Source organism: Acanthochromis polyacanthus, chromosome 15 (genome assembly GCF_021347895.1).
Source record: "Acanthochromis polyacanthus isolate Apoly-LR-REF ecotype Palm Island chromosome 15, KAUST_Apoly_ChrSc, whole genome shotgun sequence".
Taxonomy (NCBI): domain Eukaryota; kingdom Metazoa; phylum Chordata; class Actinopteri; family Pomacentridae; genus Acanthochromis; species Acanthochromis polyacanthus.
The window spans coordinates 38,335,827-38,360,402 of NC_067127.1; the positions used below are offsets into that span (position 1 = coordinate 38,335,827).

A 24,576-nucleotide genomic window follows, 5' to 3' on the forward strand; every position below is an offset into this window, starting at 1 on the left:
TGTTTTCAGGAGGAAGATTCACAACACCTCCAGGAAGTACGTTGGTGATCAGCTCAAATTGCTCAGCCTCTACCAGAACCAGAACCAGAACCAGAACCTCTGACCAGTTCTGAAGTGCAGGAAGTGAAGGTCAGAATCTGATAACAGCATCAAAGGATTCCACTCCAGTGATAATGAGACCAGGAACCCTGAAGTGATGTGAGGACGGACCATCATTCCACCATCCTGGGTTTTACTCTTGGTTATGTTCACTCAGTTAAAAGAACACTGATCTCAGTGATCTCATCACCACCATCCACCGTTCGATCTCCTTCAATCTGTTGTTTATCTGAGGCATCCTAGAGTCCTCCTTCCTAAGCTGCAGAACTTTTATAAAAAACCTTCTGATAATTTGATGTACTATTATTTGTAATTCCTGAAGTTCCAGAAGGTTATTCGTGCTGCATTATTCTATTAATCTGATGTCAATGCTTTGTTAGGCTGTGTAATAATTCTTTCTGAAGAACTATCTGAGCCAATATTTTCCCTTAAAGGGGAACTTCGGTTTTTTTCAACCTGGGGTCTGTTTCCATATGTAATTTCATACATGTGAGTGATGGAGAAATGAATTTTTGACATAGCTCCAGTATTTAGCCAGGCAGGCAACTTAGCAGCTCAGCTAGCAGCTCAGCTAGCGAAAAGTATGGGGCAACTTGGTCCCCCCCCGTGTCAAAGTCCGCCCCAACGTCCTTTTTTTGCCCCACACTGACCGGCTCGGATAGTCTCAATGAGTGTCCCACAACATACTAGAGATGAGAAGTGAACGAAAACCTCCACATTACCTGGCGATCGCTACTTGTTGTGGCCTGCATCCAAATCTCAGGACGCTAGAACGCAAATCTCGTTGCAATAGCTCGCGAAATCACGCGATTTCGGAACGAGATTTGCTTTCTAGTGTCCTGAGATTTGGATACAGACCACAACAAGTAGCGATCGCCAGGTAATGTGGAGGTTTTCGTTCACTTCTCACCTCTAGTATGTTGTGGGACACTCATTGAGACTATCCGAGCCGGTCAGTGTGGGGAAAAAAGCACGTTAGGGTGGACTTTGACACGGGGGGGGGGGGGGGGGGGGCAGCTGCCCCATACTTTTCGCTAGCTGAGCTGCTAGCTGAGCTGCTAAGCTGCCTGCCTGGCTAAATACTGGAGCTATGTCAAAAATTCATTTCTTCTCCATCACTCACATGTATGAAATGACATGAAAACAGACCCCAGGTTGAAAAAAAACGAAGTTCCCCTTTAAAGGAGAACCAGAACAGGAGGAAGAGGAGGAAGAGGTTCTGCTTTTACAGAATCTGGTGTTTTTAATAAATATCTAAATGTGACGTGTACACTTCACTGATTTTGAATTAAGGCTCAATTTATTTTAACTTTATTTCGTCCCACACAAGTTTCATTCAAATCTGAACCTAGTTTCTTCTTCTTTGTTTATTATTTGGATCATTTATTGTTGTTGTTGTTTACACCAGAAAACAACGACATCCTTCAGTTCAACAAAACTTTATTGATCCGTCACAAACAGCTGCTTTGTTCTGCTGTTACCTGTTTGGAGGAAAACGCTGGACCAATCCGGCGTCTGCAGCCTGATGACATCATAGAACGTTTAACCCGACCTGCACCTTCTTCAACTCACTGAGCAGCGAACAGTTCAGAAGAGAAATATTCAACAGATTATTTATGAGGAAATGAAGCAATTAAGAGATGGAACTAACACAGAAATTCAAATTTCTAATTCAGTAAGAAAAAACAATTAAAAAAACAATTATGAATCTTGAGATCAAAAAGTTAAATTATAAGAAAATCTAAATTCACCCAAAAATCAACTTCCAAGTCAAAACTATTAAAAATACAAGAAGTTCAAATATAAATTAGTTATGTACCTACAAATGTGGAATAAAAAAAGAAAAAAGAAAAATTTTAACAGAAAAAATATTAAAATTACAGTAAAAAAAATCAACATTGAAATAAAACATCTAAAATGTACTTTAAAAGGTAAAGAATTTGGGAAAAAACAAACATTACAGGATAAATGTGCACTTGTTTATGATGTTTAATCTTTGAGTTTTATATTTTTAATCACATTGGATTTCTTTTTCTACAGATTCTAAACAACCTTCGACTTCTGCTGCTGTCGGCCGACTTACCTGCAGGAGCTCCGACAGAAAACACAGAAAACACCGACGAACCGGAGACAGAAAATCTGAAACTCCTCAGACGGTTCAGGCCTGAGCAGAACTGTGGTTCTGAGCAGCTTCATCACAGCTGTTCTTCTTGATCTGTACAGATACTTTTAGTTCGGGTTCTGTGTCTGAAACTTTCAGTGATTTTTTTTGGTTGTTTTCATGACATTTAATTTAGTATATCAGCTTCAGTAATATCCATTTATTTCTGATAATATAGGCTCATTTTTTAATCAGCGCCTCAGAGAAAAACTGAAGTATACCATGAGAGGTTGAAATAATCGATGAGTTCTGATCCATTTGTTGAAGGTAAATAAAAACCGACATCATCTCTCATCAGTGAAACTCAGATTCTAACTTGAGGAATCTTCACTTCCTGGATTTATTTTGTCCGAAAACAATTAAATTCCTCATTTTTAAATTTTTTGCTGAGAAAAAAACATTTTAAGTTCTTCCTGTTGGGTTCAGAGTTAACTGAGAACGTTTTAAGAACCTCGACTCACAGCAACACAGTTTACAGGACGAGCAGCTCGAGACGACGGAGGAACCAAGTCCGGCTCTGAGGAATCAGAATGAGGAGGAACTGAGCAGAACCACCACAAACAAACCTTGACCTTCAGGACGAGAACCCAACCATGTTCTGCAAGAATGAGGAGAAACTTTATCAGAGGAAAACTTGCAGCCAACTTGATCAGTTTCATCTGATAATTAATTCAAGTGGAACTTGTTGGAGAACTTTTAAATGAGGAACAGCTTCATGTTTGCAGATACGAAACATGATGAACTTCTCAACATTCATCCCTTAAATCATTTCGTCTATCGGGGATCAGTTAGAAACAACTTCTAGCTGCTGAACTACGTGACAGAACTTTCCTTCCTTTATTCAGCCCCGTTTCCACTGCGGGAACTCAAGGAGAATGTTTACAGAATGTTCCACTAATCCAGGCCTTCTGTTCCAGAGTAGATGCACAGCTTCAAGTTCACTCCGTGACCAGAACAAATCTCTAAACAGGTGGAAGTTCACCACCTCAGCCTTCACATCCAGCAGCTAGCTGCATGAAGTTCTCCATTGGTTCTAACAGAACAAACCTCTATTGTTCTGTTTCCTACATGGAACTGCAATTTGTTCTGAGTTCATGTTGGAAACAGAAAGACTGAATTAATGGACCGTTCCTGTAAACATTCATATCTAGTTCCTACAGTGGAAATACATCCAACAAGTCCAGACTGGAGAGGGTCTCTGAAAAATATTTTCAAGAACTTTGTGTATTAGAACAGCTGCTGCTTTAGAACAAGTTGGCTGAATCAATCTGGAGGAACCTTTTAGTCACTTGTAAAATTTCTAGACATGAAGAAGTTCTGGAGATTTTTGAAATCTACACTGAGCCAAACAGCTGCTGGCTTCCGTCCTTAAGACGGTTCTTCACCGTGAAGCTGTGAAGAACGACGATGGAACAGATAAACGACAGATTATTCAGAAAAAAAAGTTCTCTCCATACCTTAAAAACACGAGAGCGCTGATCACTAAACCATCATGGTGGAACCAGCAGTTCAAACCACAGTTTGAGGACCCTCAACCTTTAACAGCTTCTGAACATCGGAGCTCAGTCTGAAGAAAGGAAATGATGCTCAGAGACATTCCAGAAGTTCAACAAAGATTTGACAAATTCATTCTTTAGCTGACAAAACAAGAAGCAGCCGCTGTTTTATTTGACAAGCAACATCAAGAAACAACAATGACGTTGAGGATGTTCTAAATTTCTCTCAGAGATACTTCATCAACATAAGCAGGAACTCTCTACAGGAACGTTTGACTTTTCTGCTTGAAAAACTTTGTTTAATAATCGACTTTCAACCGTTTTTATTCACAGCATCATTTTACATCGAAACAAAAGCCTCGTCCTGGTTTGGGAGCTTCAGGGAAACCGTCCTGGTCCGAGAAGAGTTTCAGTTCACAGACATCAAACGGATCTAAAAACAAACTCTGGAGAACAACAGGATCTAAACTAAACTAACCGGACCTTCAAACAGTAAACTACTCAGGAAATGTATCTTTGAACATCTTTGACATACAAGTGACTTTAAAAAAAGAAAAGAAAAGAAGCCAGACTGTCGTCGCACTGTCTGCTCAGCTTCTACTCAAAGTTAAAATCATACTCAAAGTCCAGGGAGGTCATGTCTGAGGGGAGGCCCAGGGTTTCTGGGGTGATCTCCGTCATCTGAGGGTCCTCCTCACTTGGGGCTCCTGCCTCCGACTCCAGGTGTGATCCAGAGCCATGATCAGACGTGTCCAACCCCTTTGAGTCTACACCTGCAGAATCCAAGTCCCCTGAAACCAGCTCAGGTTCTGGTTCGGACTGATTCTGCTGCTGCTGCTGCCGCCGCTGCCGGGTCTGGTACCTGGTTTGGGATCGGGTTTGTCGGGCTGCCCGGGGAGCAGGGGGGGTTTTCTTGCCTCTAGTTTTTGGGCCTGATTTGGATTCGAGCTCTGGAGCAATGTCAGGACAGGTCTCTGGCTGGGACTCGGTGTCCTGGTCCCGCCGGGGTTCAGACTGTGTTTGGACTGGAGGAGCCGGTTCAGACCGAGACTCAGTTTGAGGTGCAGGTTCATGATTGGCAGACTGGGTTGGTGGAGAGGTTTGGGCCTGTGATACAGGAGTCGAGGATCGGTTGAGATGTGAAGTCTTAGCCTCGGGCTGAGGTGGTGAAGTCGGCTCTGGTTGGGTGGTTTGTGAAGAGGTTTTGGGTGGAGCCACTGCAGGTGCTGAATCAGCGGTTGGTTGTAGGGACCAAACAGAGGCAATCTGAATGTTTGATTCTGTCTGGGTTTGTTGACTTGGTGGGTCATTTTTAGAGTCTGGTGGAGGTGTATGGACCTCAGCTTGAAGATGGGAGTCTGTAAGAGGCTGAGGTTGTGGTTGGGATTGTGCTTTTGGTGCTTGTGGGTCTGGAAGTGGACTTTTAGCAGCACTACTGTCAGCTCCAGAGTCTTTTGCTGGTTTGGTGAAGGAGGAGGGGCCTGAGTCGCCGATGCTGTTGTAGAAGATGTCGAATAATTCCTGGGCTTTGGCTGCAGCCAGATTACTCTTAAGTTTCTCTGACTTCTGAGCTCCTTCACTCAAGTTCATGAAGGGTGGAGGCTTGACGAAAACCGTACGAGTCTGCTCACTCTCTGGGACGCCGGGAGCTGCAACATCAGACACGATCTTTATCATGGCTGGTTGTGCAGGCGTATCCTTGGATGGTGCAGGTGGTGCGGTGGCAGCCTGGGTTGGCACAGGCTTAACTTCAGACAGTGCAGAATCGAGAGTAGCAGGTTTAGAAACAGGTGGAGCAGGATGACCTTTAACTGGCTCAAGACTTGACACCGATTGCGCAAGTTTAGACTCGGATGGTGTAGGCTTTGATTTGAGTGTGACTGGTTTAGAAACTGGTGGAGCAGGTTGAACCCCAGGTGGAGCAGGTTGAACTCCAGGTGGAGCAGGTTGGACCCCAGGTGGAGCACGTTGGACCCCAAGTGGAGCACGTTGGACCCCAAGTGGAGCACGTTGGACCCCAAGTGGAGCACGCTGGACCCCAGATGGAGCACGCTGGACCCCAGGTGGAGCAGGTTGGACCCCAGGTGGAGCACGCTGAACCCCAGGTGGAGCACGCTGGACCCCAGGTGGAGCACGCTGGACCCCAGGTGGAGCACGCTGGACCCCAGGTGGAGCAGGTTGGACCCCAGGTGGAGCAGGTTGGACCCCAGACGGAGCAGGTTTCGATGCTTTTGGTAGAGGTCCAACACCAAATGGCTCAGGTTTAGCAACTGGAGGAACTGTATTCCTTTCTAAGAGTGCATCCTGAGCATTTAGGGCCTTGGTCAGGGGATCAGGGAGGACGGGACCTTCTTTTGGAGGAGGACCAGGAAAACTCATATTTTGAGGTCTAATAGAGAGGAAAGTATTGAGAGGTGCAGGCTTACCAGCCATGGTTGTTTTTCTAAGAACTGAAGCAGGTGCAGGGAGGTTTGGCCGGATCCGTCCCCGGTTGGCGCTGTTCAGAGCCCAAGGAGGAGGTCCGCTTGGTTGGCCTCCCAGCTTTAGAGCGATCTCCTTAGCGACAGCCATCGACTTTGCAAAAGAATCCTCTGCCGTGGCTGCTTGCTCGTTAGCAGCTGCTTCATCCTCCTTGGTGAATTCAGCAGCGACTTTCGCTGCCTCCTTTGCCAGCTGGTTCTCCTTCTTTTTCCAGGTGAACTTTGCAAACGAAGTGGTTGTGGTCGTCGGTGCCGGTGTCAGTGCCGGTTTTCCAGATTCTAGGCTCTGCTTGCGGAGCTTTGCCCTCATGGCTGGACTGGGTCCGCAGAAGATTTTGGGAGGGTCGTACGGTTTCGGCGGGGGTTCAGGCTTGCTGACCTCCAGTTTCCCTGCTGGTGTATCCGGCTCTGGCTTTGTAAAACCCTCCCTCTCAGCCTTAGGCTTCCCTTCGTCTTGCTGCCTGTCGTATTTAAATCTGGCATCATAAGGTTTTCCATATTTATTTCTGTCCTCACCGTCTCTTGGTCCATATTTGGGTCGGCCATCGTAACGGTCATCGTTGTATCGGCGGTGCCGATACCGATATTCTTCTTCTTTGTCACCCCTATACTCATCATCCCCATCTCTCCTGCTGTATTTTCCCCTCTCATCTTCCTCTCTGTAGCGGTATTTTTCGTCCTTCTTGCTGTATTTATACTTGTCCTCCTCGTCTTTCTTGCTGTAAGGCTTGTCCTCATCCAGGGTCGTGTCCTCTTTCTTCATCCTGTCCTCCACTTCCTCCTTTTTGGTCCTGGGTTTCTCCTTCTGAGTGCCGTCGTCCTCCTCCCTCTTTTTCTCCTTGTCCTTTTTATCCTTTTTGTGTTTGGACTTTTCCTCTTTGCCACCATTCTCGTCGTCGTCATGTTTGCGCTTCTTCATGCTCATCTCTGAGGCCAGTCCAGCCTGGCGGTCCAGGTTCCTCCTCTGCTCATAGAGTGGGTTCTCATACATTTGTTTCTGGTGAGGCAAGAATCAGAACACAGAGTAAAGAAAACATATGAACAACTAACCAATGCTGCCAATCTGCTGAGAAACAGCTTTCAATGCTACCAGTTCAGACGTTACCGTACCAATCATTCCCACACATACATGGTAAGGAACTCCTCCACCTTCTACCAACTCAGTATCCTGTTCTTCATTTACTGGAGGTGGAACCACAATTTAGTACTTAGACTCAAAACCCAAGTGCACCTGTGAAGGCTGGAGAGGAGGAATGAGTTAATGCACTTTTATTAATGGAAACCTGAGTTTGTCTCTGACCAGAATCATAGCTTTAAATTTTGAGTTTTGCTTCCACTCACTGCTTGGGTAAGTTTGGGCACCAGAAGGTCTCGGTTAAATGTCGACACCAAAACCACTTGCTTAGGTTCAGACATGAAAACGACTCAGTGACGCACTCAGTCAGTACGAATTATCCAAACTCTGTCACTGACGTTATCAGAGTTACTTCCTGTTTGAGTGATCAGAGCAGATGGTGAAGGTCTGAGGAGGTACCACAAGGTGGAGCTGGTTGGAGGGTCTGATGGCTCATTTAACGGAGCAGACTTCCTGTCCATACCTTGTACTTTTCATTGTGAGCGTGTGTCGTGACGTGTTCTTCTGCACAGATGGCGTCTCCATAAAACTCTCGACACAGCAGGCAGAAGAATCCTCTGACTGGCAACAGGAACTCAGAACCTGCAGCAAAACACACAGGGGACACTTTAGAGCTTCATATAGCGACAAAATAACCTGCCAATCATGTTTACCTGAGAGACGTCTCCATTTCCAGAACCTGTCAGGACAGGAGAAGGTTAGAGAGGAAGCGTTTACCCACAGTACACGAACAAAAAGAAGATGAAGAGCTCAGAGGTGGTGTTTCAGAGCGGAGAAGTGTTGCAGCTGCTCAGCAGGAGTAAACCAGGTGTACTGACACACCTGCACCGAGTAGCTACTGCACTTTTCCAGGTGTTGCACAGGTACGTTACATTCACTGTCAGTCGAGGATGACACATGAAAACTAATGACAGGAGTGTCCTCTGCGGCTCTCCACCTTGTCAGTAGGGGTGTAACGGTACATGTATCCGTGCCAAAACGTTCGGTACAGGCCCGTTCGGTTCGGTACAGAGGTGTACTGCGGTACGAAAATTCTAAGACTATAAAGAATGTGCAGAATTGTTTTAATTGCGAAACCTAAAACTTCGTAGTCCCCACAGTTGCGGTGGACCTTCTCTGGCTCACAGTAGCGCAGTATTGCAGAACTAAAAACAAGCAGGAGTTTCCAGGGAACCACAGGATGTGACGGATCGTTATTCTCCTGCTGGAGCTTCATGACTAATGCTAGCAACAACGAGAAGAAGCTGGAGCTGGAAGACGCTCCAGCGTCATTAAAATCACCCATTTGGGATCACTTTGGTTTCCCAGTGAAGTATGAAAAAGTAGAAAAACAAGTGGACCAGACGAAAGCCGTATGCCGACACTGAAGCGGTCCTCAGCTCTGCATCCAGCAACACGTCAAACTTAGACACACATTAGAAAAAGCTCCATCCAAGTGTAGCTATCCCCACTGCTAGGAAAAAACAGAGTACTGTACAAACGATGCTCCCAACATCATTTCATCAAACCCTGCCTAGCATTTCAGAACGGGCTAAAGCAATAACCAAGTCCATGGTGTGTTCATAGCAGCAGATCTACGGCCATACTCCGTTGTTCAGAACTGAGGTTTTAAACTTCTGATGAAGGTCAGCTTACAGTAACTTTACATTGCTCTTTACTACAGATAAATGATTATATTGGGTATTTTTTTTAACCTACTAGTATATTTATGCTGGTAAACAAGAGCCTAACTAATGGTGGTGTTTTTTAAAAAGCAGTTACATTAAAATATATTTCCTATTTTAGGTGATAGAGCCCGTTATGAAGTTCTTTCTCATCCACAGTTCAGCCAGAAAGTCAGACCAGCTCTGATATCAGCAGGTTTTTTTTTCATTTTTCCCCTTAACTGAGAACCGAACCGTGGCTTCTGTACCGAACCGTGATTTTTGTGTACCGTTACACCCATACTGGTTAGCACTGTTTTCATTTAGACAATGAGAAACTGCAGATCCACCTGAAAGCAGAAGACGCTAACAACATTCAGCAGCTCAGAGGTCACATGACTGCAACGTGCTATGATTGGACGGTCTGGAGGTGTAGTCCGAGTACCTTTGGCTGGTTTGGTCAGCTTCTCTTCTGAAGGCACGCTCTTGGAGATTTTGTTGGGAGTGGAGGCCCAGGGTCGGTCGTAGGGGTCCAGAGTCTGCAACAGAAAGGAGCTGTAACGGAACAAACACCAGGAGGACGGGCCATGGAAGAACATTCCTGGAAAATTCCGCTACACATGGAGGTCAGAGCAGGTAGAAGACTCAACAAACCTTTCGATGTGTTTTGCTGTGCAAGTGCGTGAAAAAATCAAACATGGAACCAGAGGTGACGTTACAGTTTTTGCACCAGTGGTTTCCAGCGTCATAGTATTCAAATGGTTCAGGGGGCGGAGCCAAGGCAGCGGGCGGAGCCAAGGCAGCGGGCGGAGCCAAGGCAGCGGGCGGAAGCTTGTCCAGAGGCGTTCCTGATGGCAACGGAGCCACCGAGGTCTGCTGAAGGAAACAAAAACGGAGGAGGTCAACATGGCGGCAGGCGTCCACACGCCCAGGACTCACTCAGTTTTTAGCTCCACAAAATGTGAAAGTCAAAGTTTCTCACCTGCAATTGGCTCCAGCATCGAAGACGCGTCTGCAAGTCGCTTTTTAAACCGACAGTAATTTCCAAATCGAGTTCAAGTTTAACCAGATTTTCTGGAGTCACCTTAAACTTGTATCTGAGCATGATTAAAGCTTAAATTGACAGCACCGTCTGCTGGCTGGATGTCTTCAGTCATTTACTACATAAACCACAGTCTTCAGCCAAAATCAGGTTTGTATCTGATAAAAGCATCTCTCACAGTTACGACCAGCTGATAAGCTACAAATCTGTAAAATCAGAGGTTCTCCAAAGAACTGCTGCTGTTCTCTTAGTTTATTCCAACCATTTCCTTTAAATCACCTGAATTTGTTAATAAAAGGTTTAATTAAATCATAAAACGTGCATTTTTGCAGAAATAATTAAGTTTGATTCACTGAATATCAGCAGCATCTAACTGTGGTTTTGTTTATGAGAACTTGTGGGGATTAGCTTAGCTTAAACACTGCGTTCTGTCGCTGAAGCTTCAGGACTAAAACTACATCTCAGGAACTCGGCTGATCTCTCTGAACTCGTCATAGTCGGCCACAGATCAGGATCACGGTAAATTCTGTGAGTTTTAAAGTAATCAGCATTGACACAAACATTTGACATGAAAATAAACCCACAGGAAAAGCCTCCAGATGTTCTACTGAGGACCACGGTCCTCGTCTCTGTCATGGTGCTCCTTTCCTAGCTAAAAATATGCTAACAAACAGAATACAGAGTACAGCTAATCTCCAGTACATGAAGGACACTACCATGTTTAAAGATTCTCTAGAATCTGAAGCTGTCTCTTTGCTCTCTCGATGCACACGACCTGTCCAGTTCCACTTTGCCATTTCTTTGACTGAAAATGTCAGATTTTTAAAACAGTAAAGTAGAACCAGCCCTCTTCCTGCTGAGCTAGAACATGGAACAGACCGACTGCTGGCATCAAACCTCTGAACATTTGAGCGAACGGCGACGCTTCGACCCGCTTCAGCCAATAAGATGAAAACTAAAACACTGCAGCAGAAGAGTTCGTGAACATCTAGAACGAGCCTGGTCATTGGTTTGATTGGTAGCTCAGTGGAAGCAGCTACCTCCTTTCTAAGCTGTAGGTGTTCGGGTCCACCACCAAGCCCTAGCTATGCTCTCTGACGGTAGCTCCTCCCCATTACCTGGCCTGCAGGTGTTTGTACCTTCGTGGTGGAGCTGCTGGGGTCTCCTCTCCGCTCGGGGCTCCTCTCCGCCTCCCGTTTGACCCTGGGCGACGGCTGGTCCTCTTCGGGCAGTCTGCTGGGCCGGCGAGGCCGGTCCGATGGGCTCACGCCGAGGATGAGCGCCACCTTGTCGATCTCGTTGCGTTTCTTCTCGGCGGCCTCGTGCTCCTTCCGTAGGTTGGAGATCTGAGCCATGACCTCCTCCTGCAGGTGGCTGATCTCCTGCAGCAGAGGGTCTTTGTGGCCGTCCTTCTCCCGACGCTTCTTCCTCAGCAGCTCACCTGCAGAACCAGGAAGGAAAACGACGACTCGGTTACTGAGTACCATAGAGATGTTCTGATCTGACCTCGCTCTGACCCCTGGTTCATTGCGCTGTTGGTGGTAGGACGCTGAGGAGACTAACTGTGGACAATCAGCACCATGATCAACCAATAAACAACAGATCACAGAGGACGTTCCTTCTGTTTCAGGCCACAGACTCCTGGTTGGTTCCTCAGACAGTTCTGATTCATCATGAGATCCAGGAACTGTGTTAGTTCCAGTCTGAGTTCCTGTTGGAGGTCATTAACCTCTTCATTAGCCTTTATCATGGTGCCTGTTGCCGCTAAACTCCCGCAATGCTCTCTACTTTAACCTCCTCTGGTCTCTACAAGATTAAACAGGACATCTTAGAAACTCGCTTTCAAAGCAAATAGTTACTCTGGATGGCATCACGTTGGCCTCCAGTACTACTGTGAGGAATCTTGGAGTTATTTTTGACCAGGACATGTCCTTTAACTCACACATAAAGCAAGTCTGTAGGACTTCCTTTTTTCACCTGCGTAATATTGTAAAAATCAGGAACATTCTGTCTCAGAGTGATGCAGAAAAATTAGTTCATGCTTTTGTTACTTCCAGGCTTGACTATTGCAATTCCTTATTATCGGGTTGTCCAAATAGTTCTCTGAAACATCTACATCTGATCCAAAACACTGCAGCCAGAGTACTGACAGGAGGGAGAGAGAGATATTTCTCCTGTACCGGTTTCTCTTCACTGGCTTCCTGTTAAATCCAGAATAGAATTTAAAATCCTTCTTCTGACATATAAAGCTCTTAGTAACCAATCTCCATCATATCTTAAAGATCTGATAGTACCTTATTATCCTAGTAGAACTCTTCGCTCTCAAGCTGCAGGCTTACTTGTTGTTCCTAGAATTTCTAAAAGTAGAATGGGAGGCAGAGCCTTCAGTTATCAGCTCCTCTCCTGTGGAACCTGCTCCCAGTTTGGGTTCTGGAGGCAGACACCCTCTCTATTTTTAAGACCAGGCTTAAAACGTTCCTTTTTGACAAATCTTATAGTTGGGGCTGACTGGGTGACCCACAGGGGTTCGGCTTGTGTCTTCATTGCACAGCTGACTCCCTCTTGGACGTCCCTTCGTTCTGCCCCTAGTCATGCTGCTATAGGCCTATAGGCTGCTGGGGGACTTTTCTTGACGCACTGAGCCCTTCTCTATCTACCTTTACATTTAATATGTATACCGTTATTGCAGTACATTCACTCTGTTTCCCCCTGTGCTATTTCTCCGAGTGTCCCTGGTCCCAGAGCTGGATGCTTCAGATCTGTGGTTGATGTTCCACCAGCTGGTCCAGTCTCCACCATGTCCACTGTGGGATGCTGCTGCTGACCTTCCTCCAGCCCTCTGCTTCCAACTGCTCATTTCCACCAGTCTACTCTGCATCACCCTCACTATACTTGATCTGTTCTTCTACATACTGTTTGAATTTTACTACCAGCTATATATGTAGTAGATTTAATGCCAGAGCTGTACACCAGAACAGGAACCTATGGATCAGTTTACATGTTAGCTTCTACTTTGTATGTATCATCAGTCTGATCATACATGGATCCAGCTGTGTGTTCTATGTTCCTCTCTACCTCCTTCCAGCAGCAGATGTTCCCCCACATAAAGGTTCTGTTCCAGGTTTCTTCCTGTTAAAGGATGTTTTTCTGCCACTGTCTCCTTATTTCTGCTCTGGAGGTTCTTATGGGTTCTGGAAAGCCTCTTGAAGCAATTTGACAGTAATTGGTGCTATATAAATAAAAGTGAATTGCGGCTCCACCTGCTGGAACAACCAGGAACTACAGCTGGTCTGGATGTTCCGACGTGAACGTTCCTCGTCTGATCCGTGTCCACTGAGCTCCATGTGTTCTAACTTTGCTGATTGTTGATTATAATGCTGCTTTTTGGCGTCCTAACCTATCCTCTCCTAAGATGGGCCCCTGGTCAGGTTTAGATGGATATCAGTCCATAACCACATCGATGACCGGAGAACAGGTCGAGGTTCTGCTGGTTCTGATGATGTGGTCTGAACTCACCCTGCTGCTTCCGGAGTCTCTCCAGCTCCTTCATCAGATACTCCTTCTTCTTCATGCGGATCTCTCTCTCCTGCTTCAGCTTCTCCCTCTCCTCCAGAACCTGAACAGAACCACAGAGCAACATTCACAGTCTGCTCTGGTAGATTATGGACAGAGTATTTGGAAGGACACTGGATTAGTTTGAGTAAATGTTTGACAGAAAGCCCAAACTCTGGTTTCTGCTTCTGTCCTCTGTGAGCTGAAGGTCAGAATCACCAGATACAGGACAGAGTTTGTCAAAATGATTTGATTAAGATGCGAATTATCAAACAGAAAACCTGAACCAGCAGTTTGGAACAGTTTCCTGAGATCTTAGAGACCAAACAGCTGATTGATTCATCAGACTGATGTTCTCGAGGAGTTCCTGGACCTTTTGTTTCTGGCTTTCATTGTTCTGCTCCTCAGAAACTCTGCTGGATTTACTGCTTCCCTTCAGTCCGTCTGGAGCTGAACCTGCAGAAACAACAACGGATCATTTAATCCACAACAAACACTCAACAGAACACATATGTACATAAACACACGCACATTTACATGCATCAGAGCTCAGTTAAGAACCAGCTGAAACCAACACAGTCCACCCAGAAACACAGACTACATAATAAAAATGATTGGATGACAGTTATTAATATAATAAAGGAATAAAATGACAGTTATTAATATCATAAAGTGATTAAATGTGTTAATTTAAAATGAAAGTGAATCAGATTTAAAGCTGTTATTGTGATGATCCTGTAAACATGGCTGACCTGTGGCCCCGGGCCCCGGCTCCGTGCTGTAGGTCTGTTTGAAGGGGGAGGCAGGGGGGAAGTCGGCGGCGGCGTGGTGGGGCAGATTCATGTTGGGAGGGGGGTACATGGGGGGCCACTGCTGGGGCACGTAGGGCAGGAAGTTGGCGTACTGACCGAAGGGTGGTGGGGGGAAGTTGGGGGGCATCAGGCCGTGTGACGGGGGGTATGTGGGGATTGGAATGCCCTGGTGGGGGGGCGGGAGGTCTGCGGTTGGAGGTGGCAGCGCAGCGGCCTGACTGTCGCCGTCGTCTTTGGGCGCTTTGGGCTGAGCCGAGCTCTTCCTGTTGTCGTCGTCGCTGCTCCAGCCACCACTGCGACTCCTGCTGCTGCTGCTGCTGGAGCTGTGGCTCCGCCTCCTGCGGCCGCGGCTGCCAGACGAGCTGCCAGACGAGTACCGATGACGGCGTGTCGGCGTCTTGGGAGGCGGCTTGCTCCCGTGGAGACGCTCTTTGGTCCTGGCCGCCATCTTGCTGATCTCGGTCACGCCCAGATCCAGGCCGATGGTCTTCAGCAGGTCCTGGATCTTCTCGTACTCCTCCAGGGCCTGCCGCTCGCTCTCCTCCAGAGGCTCCGTCCCTGGAGGGAAGGCGGGATCGGACACCTGCACGGTGACGTTTTGGTCTGGGCCGAGGGCGGGTCGGTACCTCACATCTACCTCGGCCGTTGGGGGCGGGGCCTGAAGGAGCGTGGAGGCTCCTGGAAGGCGACCGTACGCCGGCCCGACGGCAGCCTTCTGTGATGGGTAGTCTCCGTACAGCGTCTCCTCCGTCACCTCCCCGTACAGGTCCAGGCTGTGGTGTCGGACCGGCTCCGGCGCCAGCAGAGGTTTCGGTTCCTCCGAGTCTCCGTACAGGAACTTCTCCTCGTCGTCAATGTCGTCCGCCAGCTTCTCCGGAGTTTTGCCGGCTGGACCCGCCACGCCCAGCAGGCTGAGGATCTCCTTGATCTCGGCATCCAGTCCGGCACGCCGGGACATCTCCGGGTCGGATCGCAGTTCTGACAGCATGGAGGCCATGGCCTGCGGATCGGTGGTTTTAACGGCCTGCAGCAGCTGTTCGGCGACATGCGACATGTTGGTGTCACAGCTCTGCAACACAAACGCAGTTTTCTTACTTTTTCAAATTTCTCAGACTTGTCAACATTAAGACTAAAAACATGTCCACACTCACCCAAACTGACTACAGTTTTTTTTTTAATCAAAAGTGACCTGAAACTTGTCCAAAATGACTCGAAACTTGTAGAAAATTACTCGAAACTGATTCAAAATGACTCGAAATTTGTCTAAAATGCCTCAAAACTTGTCCAAAATGATTCAAACTTTGTTCAAAATGACTCAAAACATGCCCAAAATGACTCGAAACTTGTCTAACACGACTTGAAACTTTTAGAAAATTACTCGAAATTGATTCAAAATGCCTCGAAATTTATCCAAAATGCCTCGGAACTTGCCCAAAATGCCTCGGAACTTGCCCAAAATGCCTCGGAACTTGCCCAAAATGCCTCGGAACTTGCCCAAAATGCCTCGGAACTTGCCCAAAATGACTCGGAACTTGCCCAAAATGACTCGGAACTTGCCCAAACTTGTCCCACAATGCTCTCTGCTTTAACCTCCTCTGGTCTCTACATCATTGAACAGGAAGAACCTCCCCCTGGTGGAACAAGCAGGAACTACAGCTGATCTACATGTTCTGACATCATGAGCCTGTTCTTTCCCTGATTGGTTATATCTCTACCTGGTGGAATGACGGTGGACCAATCAGACGTACCCTGAGGGACGGTGAGTCCTCGCTGCGTTTCTTCAGGATGGACTTGGTGGGCTGACTCAGCATCTCCTCCAGCTCTTTGCGCCGTCGAGCCATCTGCAGCTCCTTGAAGCCTTTGCTGCTTTTCTTGAGGTCACCGCTGCGGCCGCTGGAGCTGCTACTGCTGCTGCTTCGTCTGCGGCTTTTGCTGCGGCTTCGGCTGCGACTCCTCTGCCGGCTCTTACTGCGGCCGTGGCTCTCCGCCTTGCTGTAGCTCCTCCCACGGCTCCTCCCCCTGGACCTGCTGCGGGGTCGGCTCTTGCTCCGCCCCCTGCTCTTGGCACGGTTCCGGTCCGGACTGCGGCTCTGGCTGCGGGGCCGGCTCTTGCTCCGTCCCCGACTCTTGGCCCGACTGCGACCCGGACTGCGGTCTTGGCTGCGAGGTCGGCTCCGCCCCCTGCTCCGATTCCGCCCCCTACTCCGGCTCCGCTCATAATCGGGTCGAGGAGGATAATCCCTGCAGGGACAGAAGGACCCACTGAGCATGTGCAGCTGGTTCTACTCTGTTTGTCAGGGTGGAGGTGCAGAGGCCTGACGGGGGGAACCGGCAGGAACAGCTCCGTCTAAATGGAACCAATCAGCTGATCTACTGTTTAATGTTGGCCTGACTCTCACAGATCAACAACACTGCTCCTCATGTCTGTGTCTGGCAGGACGGACTCCTGAGAGCAGGAGAACGCTTCCTTAAAATCTAATTAGAAGTCGATGACGTTAACACCTCGGCTCCTCTAGTCCGATTACAAAACGGGCCCGCCAGAGGGTCCAAATGGGCCAGAACGACTTTACAAAGAGAAGAAATCACAGAGAAGACATTAAGTGCAGCTGTACATTTGTAAAACTGTAAATTTTTAATAACTTCTAGACCAGGGGTCGGCAACCTTTAACACTCAAAGAGCCATTTTGACCCGTTTCCCACAGAAAAGAAAACACCGGGAGCCGCAAAATCCTTTTGGCATTTAAAATGAAGACAACGCTGCATATATCTTTTTTTTTTACCTCTATGCCCTTGTTAATCAGTTGCGATTACTTAATTACAAAGCCTCTAATTAGATAGATTCATTTTTTAATTGTGTCCTTCCACTAATATTTATCTTACTTGGTTAATGTCATTTTTGCTCCTTACATAATGTTAGCTGGAAATCAATATTTTGCGAATGTCTATTTAACTTGTAAAATCTATTTATCTATTTATCTTAAGCTAATAACTTTTCTCCGGTAAATCGCTGCCCTATTTTTCCAAGACGACACTCCTCTGACTCTCTGACCTGCTGCCTGGATGTGACATCGAGCCGTGTTCTTGCAGTAACGTGTATTACCCTATCATGAGTACTTTTGACTCAAAGACCAGACGTGTCTTTCTTGGAGTGGAGCTTTAATATACAGGCTTGCCATTCTTGAGTACAAAACGATGTGAAACTACAGGCGTTTCTTCTCCAGGAGTAAAATTTTTAAAAAGGCATGAAACGTGTGGGAATCGGAAGCTCCGTGTTGTCTCTCTTCATCAGCTTTGCGCTCTCATGTCACAGGCACACCACATCCGGTGGAGTGACACGTCAAAATAAGAGCGGTAATTTCACAATAAAACTCTCTATATTAAAATGCATTGAAACGCGCCTGAAAGGCAGAACAATTTATTTTCCAAAGTTACAGGGAGCCACAACAGAGGGCTGAAAGAGCCGCATGCGGCTCCGGAGCCGCGGGTTGCCAACCCCTGTTCTAGACATTAACAAGAGGTTCTGATCCTCCAGTAAATCCTCTCTGGTTCAGTTCCAGGTGACTAAATGTTGTGTTTCTTTGTAGACACTCTGTGATCTGGAAGTTGTAATGTGGAAATGATAAACTGAGGCTGAATGTTGATGAAACTGAACTTTCAGGTTGTTGATGTAAAGGAAAATAATTACTTAAATCTGAGCATTAGGAACCATCAGGTGTCCTGGCTATTTACAGGTTAATGCTGTGGTTTTACTGGAGATCAGACTAGACTGGATGTAGAACCTGGACTAAGATGAGTTTGACTCTCCTGATCCTTACCGTGAAAAATGACTAAATGGAATCAGATAGAACACACACGCCATTACTTAGAAACTGTTGCTAATATTCCCCTCACCTCGTGCGGACCCCACACTCAGACGTTAAGAACCGAGCGGAATGTTCGGGTCCATCCTCTGTTTACTTACGGCGTCTCACGTTATGAACTGAAGCAAATATTCGTTCCCCCGTCCATGACCGCGCGTCATGGAGCGGAACGGACCGAATATCCAGATATTCGTCATTAATGGGGGCCGAATATCCGGAGCCCAGAAACTGCCATTCGGGCCAGCCCTTGCATATATATGGACTTTGTATAAGGTCCAGTGGAGCGTGGAGGTTTCTCTCCTCTGAAGGTGAACCCGACAGAACCAGTCTGAGAACCAGAGTTCAAGCAGACCATCCAGATCCCAGATCAGATTATACAGTTAGAACCTAACAAACACATTTATGGTCTTTATTCTATTTTGACAGGTTCTCTGGCATTCTTAGTTTGAACACTATATCTAAAACAATAATAAATGTTCTAATCAGTTTGTCTCCAGCATCATGTAATCAAACACATTTAAATATTATTGATTACCATTCTATCTCCAGTGAAACATGAAATAATATCTGACATTTAACACCTGAATAAATTCTGCAGTCAGATCCTGGAACTGTTAGTGAAGAACTGATATTAAACACTGAAACATGGACGCACCTGTCGTGGTGGTGTGAGGGGACGGAGCCTCCAGGTGTGGTCAGCTCGTTGCCCACAGTGATGACCAGGTTGTGGTCGAGGATTGGAGGAGAAACAGACCTCTGGAACAGAAACAGTCAGAAGAGGTTTGATTTAATCACAGGAAACTCCTTTTACCTGCAGGTGGTGAAGGTTTATTTAGAGATTAATAATAATAACAATAATACCACCAATACTATTAATTATAATAATAATACTGACAATAATAATCACCACCTGCAGGTGGTGGAGGTTCATTTAGAGATTAATAATAACAACAACAACAATATAAGTTTGATACAAATACAAACCACTTATTAAACTATTAAAATCAAAAGATCATCTGCTAAAATCACACTGAGGCTCTGAGGCCCAGTAGAACCAGTTCACTGTGTTCTACTGGGAACAAACTGGGATTAGAGAAAAACGAGATTTTACAGTAAAAGTTTTTGATGGTTCCAACAAAACCTGAATCGGATCATTAAACAGAGAAAAATCCTTCTAAATCTTATTTACCAACAAACTGTTGATTAACCCGCAGGTCTGGATAGAACCTGTTCACTGCCTGGAAATGCACCAGCTAACTGTGAGCTACTGTTTGCTGGTGTTAGCTGGCGTTAGCTAGTCTTTGCTGGCGTTAGCTAGTCTTTGCTGGCGTTAGCTACTGTCAGCTGGCGTTAGCTACTGTTAGCTATTGTTTGCTGATTTTAGCTACTGTTAGCTGGTGATAGCTGCTGTTAGCTGGTTTTACTACAATTCTACAATTTCATTTAGTAGATGCTTTTGTCCAAAGCGACGTACAACACAAGCAAGAATTCAGACATAAGGAAAAACCTGTAGTAAGTGCACCCATTTACAAACTGTGCAATAAAAAAATGTAAATACTGATGCTGTGCAATTACATAAAAATCCTGCTGTAAATAAGTGCTCTATTTGCTGCTGTACAATGTAAATTTCCCGCTGTGGCATTAATAAAGGTTTTATCTATCTATCTATCTATCTATCTAAAAGTGCGATTGGTCAAAGGTGTTGCCATCAAGTTGCAGAAGAGTTGCCACCCCCCCACCCCCGCCTTTTTTATGGTTTTAGCTACTGTTAGCTGGTTTTAGCTACTGTTAGCTGGTGATAGCTGCTGTTAAGCTGGTGATTGCTGTTAGCTACTGTTAGCTGGCTTTAGCTACTGTTAGCTGGCTTTAGCTACTGTTAGCTGGCTTTAGCTACTGTTAGCTGCCGTTAGCTAGCAGCCAATATCCATGGACGTTCAGGTGTTGGATCTTATTTACTTCTACCGGTTGTGCTGCTGGCTAACCGGGTGTAGAACTGTTCTACGGGTTCTACTGCTAGCCAACCAGGCGTAGAACCGTTCTACGGGTAACTGGCCGGTGGGTAAGTACTTCTCTCCGCTAAACAAACAGCAGGCCTCCTTAAACTAGCAGCTTTCTGAACGAAGTCTGGTTCCAGACCTCCAGACTCCACCGGGGCAGCTGACATCTCTAACGCCGCTGCAGTCTCCTCCTGCGGTGTGAAGAGCTCAGCGAGCCCCGTGGTGTTCCGGTTCTCTCACCTCTCTCGGCGGCCCTCCGACCCGGTACTCTCCGCCGTGGCCCGGGGAAGGGTACCTCCTCCGCTGCGGGGAGCGGCGGTGGGAGTCCGGGGGTCCGTGGTCGTGGTGGCCGGGGTGGTAGGGGGGCCTGGGCCGGTTCCGGTCGTCCCGGTACCCCGGTGCTGGGTAAGGCCTCGGCGGGCCGCGGCCTTCGAATGGCGGTGGGTAGCCTCCTCTCGGTGGAGGCCGACCGCGGTACATCTCTCCCCGCAGAGGCTCTTCGCTGCCCGCGGTCACGCTGCGGATCTTCGGCGGTGGATGTAGCAGGAGGCCGCGGTTCGCTCCGTGGTTCAGCTGATCAGCAGGAATAGATCCGATATCGACCAGAAATGGTCAGAAAGTTTGATTCCCGCTGTAGCTCTCAGACCCGCCGCTTGCTTCTTCTGCTGCTGGAAACAAGCAGCGCTGGGATCTGCTGCCCCCGTAGGACGGACCGGGAACTGCAGTGGATCTGCACTTTGGATCTTTGACTGTTTTTCTCTGATTTCTGATGTTGAAAGAAAATCTTTCTTTCGTTCGTTCTTTTTATTGGCGGTTGGCAACCAACTTTTGCATTTACCGCCACCTACTGAACTGGAGTGTGAGTCAGATGGTCAGAAAAAAAACAAACTATATCCTATTTCCTAACCGCGTTGCCTCGAACTGTTATATCTTTTACCTTTATCATCATTAATACAAACTAAATCATTGTCCTCAATAAATTCCTCGACTGCCAACCCATTAACATCCTTATTCATGCTTCCCCAAAGTGTATTATGAGCATTAAAGTCTCCACACCATGCAATGTTGTCTTGCATCTGCCCAGCTATGTTATTTAATGAAGCCAATGTTAATTTATTACATGGGTTGTAGCAGTTAACGAAGGAGACGGAAGGAGCGTATTGCTGCGCCTGGTAGTTTTCCGTGTCACCAATGTCCTCGCGTTTGCAGCTCGGCCATCGGCCTGTGGTTTCATGTGAAGGCACACGAGCACGCCAAGACTTAACGTTAACTGCGGGTCATGGATCCGTCGAAATCGACGGCCAACCGATGAAATAGTTAACTATTGTTATATTATCATTTCCAGTCCAGGTTTTAACAGTTACAGTTTCTTGTTCCTTACCAATGCTGACTATACTGTAGCTTATTCCATTTTGTATAAACGTAGCAACTCCTCCTCCTGGACCCATTTCTCTGTCTTTCCTTATTGTAGTATATCCAGGTATGATAAAGTCCAGTTGAGGTTTTAACCATGTTTCCTGTATACATATTACATGAGGTTTATTATGTAATTGATTTAATATATTGCTTGAATTCCTGTCCATTAGCTATAAGGCTTCGAGCATTCCACTGCAGAATAACTATGAACATGTAGAACCACCAGCCCGTGTCTGAGTTAGGAGGATTCCTTTAAGCATTTCTTCCACACCCTCACAGTGCAACCCTTTCACCCCAAGATATTTCTCTGCTGATTTTACTATGATTTTTATCTTTTCTGTTTTCCTTTCAGTTTGTGCTGAACAATTTATTACATCCACCATAAAAAGAACAAACTCCCTTTTCCCCATGATCAGTGTGTCTTCTTTAATTTTCTGACATCCTTTAAATGACTCCACTTGCTTGTTTTCTGTACTTACTCTTGTTTCTTTGACCAATCCCTTTCTGGCTGCTTCAGCATACGTTACCTGTTGAGAATTTTTGACCCGCTGTACCTCTGTTGCTCTTTTGCTGGCTTCACACCCCCGATAAGCTGAACTATGTTCACCTCCACAGTTACAGCATTTAAGTTTTGCTCCTGCTTCACATTTGCCATATTCATGTTCTCCTGCACATCTTCCACATCTTTGCTTTCCTCTACAGACTGCTGCTACATGTTTCTGACACTTAAAACATCTCAGTGGAGGTGGAACATAGGGCCTGACCTCATAGCTGATGTATCCTATGGATACTCTCTCTGCCAACACTGTTTCTTCCATTTTAATCATGACAGACAGACTGTTACATTTTTCTCCATACCTGGTTGTTTGCAGACGTTTTGCTTCAATAACTTTGGCTCCTGTTACATTATCTATGACTTGTTGTTCCGTCACATTTGTTGGGACTCCTGTAATAACCCCTATCACAAACTTTTTATCCTCAATCATTGAGCATTGTTCTTTCCTTCTATCTTATTTATTCTGATTGCCTTGCCTTGTTGTGCACTGTCCCTACAAATTACTAATAGAGATCCATCACGCACTATTTTGGCACATTTAATTTCACCCAGCATCCTGTTTAAAATCTTTGTTAACTGGATTGGGTTCCACTCACCAAACGAAGCACCATCTTGGGTAAGTTTAATGATCACTTTGTACAAATCTTTCTGTCTTTCCACTGTCACAACTCTTTGATCATTTTCATTGTCCTCTGACATGGAGGTGTCTCTGCCTTTTACTTGCTTTTTACGTTTACGTCTGTTACGACTCGATTCTACTGCGTTCCAGGACTCGTCTTTCCCACCACCAGATTCAGTTCCCATCTCACTTCCTGATCCTTCACTACATTCTGCCATCTCTTGCCCATTCTCAGACCAGTCGTGCCAACCGCCACCACCGCCTTCATCAGCCTTTTTCCTCGCCAGTAACACAGACGCCATCCCTCATCACTCCAATCTAGCCTGGCCGCTAGTCGCCTCGCTCACGCGTCTTCGCTTCAACCCCCATGCACGAGCAACACACGCGCACCAGCAGCTGAAACAAAATCTCTTGCTGGCTTTCAGTAAATTCTGAAAGTTATTATTATTATTATTATTATTATTATCATTATTATTATTATTATTGTTGCAGTAGAACAAATGGAAGCTTTCCAGTAAACTGTAATGTTAAAAACAAAAGTTCTACAGAAAATCTACAAACGAAAATAATAAACCAGTTCTGTTCTACAAACTGCTCAAATTCAAATCATTTAAACTAAACAACAAATTGGAAAAAAAAAAAGGGCTCCATCGTCTCATTTATCTATAGATTTATTGATCTATAGATTTATTTATCATGTATTTTATTTGAACCTTTGAAGCCTTTTACTGCAGTGAACGTCCATTTCCATGGAAACCGGCTGCTTGTTCTGGATGTAAAATGCAGATTCTGAAGGTTATTGCAGTACATTCACTCTGTTTCCCCCTGTGCTATTTCTCCGAGTGTCCCTGGTCCCAGAGCTGGATGCTTCAGATCTGCGGTCGATGTTCCACCAGCTGGTCCAGTCTCCATCATGTCCACTGTGGGATGCTGCTGCTGACCTTCCACCAGCCCTCTGCTTCCAACTCCCTTTTTCCACCAGTCAACTCTGCATCGCCTTCACTATACTGTTATGCTAACTTACATACTGTTTGAATTTTACTGCTAGCTATATATGGAGTATGTTTAATGTCAGAGCCGTACATCATCAGAGTAAACTATGAGTCAGTTTTCAATGTTAGCTTATACTTTGTCTGTGTCACATATCCTGTCATACATGTATCCAAATGTGTGTTGTGTTTTCATTGCTTTCCCACCCCTCCCTCTTCTCCCATCCCTCCCCCTTGCCCTCCTCTGTCCTTCTCAACCCCCCCGGCCAGCAGGCAGATGGGTCCCCCCTATATAGAGCCGGGTTCTGCTCGAGGTTTCTTCCCTGTTAAAAGGGTGTTTTCCTGCCACTGTCTCCTTTGGGCTTGCTCTGGGGGTCAGGCATTTGGGTTCTGTAAAGCGTCTTGAGACGATTTGACTGTAATTGACGCTATATAAATAAAATTGAATTGAATTGAATTGAATTGATCCCAGATGATGGCTTCATTCTTTTTTGAGACTTCTTCAAAGCTTTTGATACAATAGAACACCTTTTTTTATTTAAAGCTTTGGAAGTGTTTGGTTTTGGCACATTTCTGTGATGTCATTCGAATGCTCTATGTAGCAAGACTGCAAAGGCCCTGGAATTCCTGAGCTGATCAAAACTCAGATAAGCTGTCTCTCTCTCCAGCACTGACCAACACCCATCTCTATAGGAGGATTGAGACATTTGTATTTCTGT

General features: G+C 46.1%; 1 protein-coding gene and 2 long non-coding RNA genes across 4 annotated transcripts; 1 reads left to right on the forward strand and 2 right to left on the reverse strand.

Moving 5' to 3' along the window:
• Nucleotides 1-3,885: 3,885 nt before the first annotated feature.
• Nucleotides 3,886-20,977, reverse strand: znf318 (zinc finger protein 318). 2 transcript variants are annotated; one of them, XM_051960235.1, is made up of 11 exons: nucleotides 20,518-20,977; nucleotides 18,936-19,036; nucleotides 16,169-16,661; nucleotides 14,361-15,489; nucleotides 13,982-14,064; nucleotides 13,573-13,672; nucleotides 11,196-11,497; nucleotides 9,669-9,887; nucleotides 9,460-9,553; nucleotides 7,835-7,953; nucleotides 3,886-7,233 (listed from the first exon to the last, which is right to left on the reverse strand). In XM_051960235.1, exons 1-11 carry the CDS (start codon nucleotides 20,755-20,757, stop codon nucleotides 4,354-4,356), a joined length of 5,760 nt encoding a protein of 1,919 aa, XP_051816195.1. In that variant the 5' UTR covers nucleotides 20,758-20,977; the 3' UTR covers nucleotides 3,886-4,353. The 2 variants fall into 2 exon arrangements, with proteins under 2 accessions (XP_051816195.1, XP_051816194.1); XM_051960234.1 differs by having other exon boundaries at nucleotides 9,669-9,890.
• LOC127537590 (uncharacterized) lies at nucleotides 7,347-7,828 on the reverse strand. The gene is made up of 2 exons (XR_007947311.1): nucleotides 7,578-7,828; nucleotides 7,347-7,476 (listed from the first exon to the last, which is right to left on the reverse strand). It is a non-coding gene; the product is annotated as an uncharacterized LOC127537590 (long non-coding RNA).
• LOC127537591 (uncharacterized) lies at nucleotides 11,516-24,314 on the forward strand. Its single transcript, XR_007947312.1, has 2 exons — nucleotides 11,516-12,735; nucleotides 23,664-24,314. It is a non-coding gene; the product is annotated as an uncharacterized LOC127537591 (long non-coding RNA).
• Nucleotides 24,315-24,576: the final 262 nt, after the last annotated feature.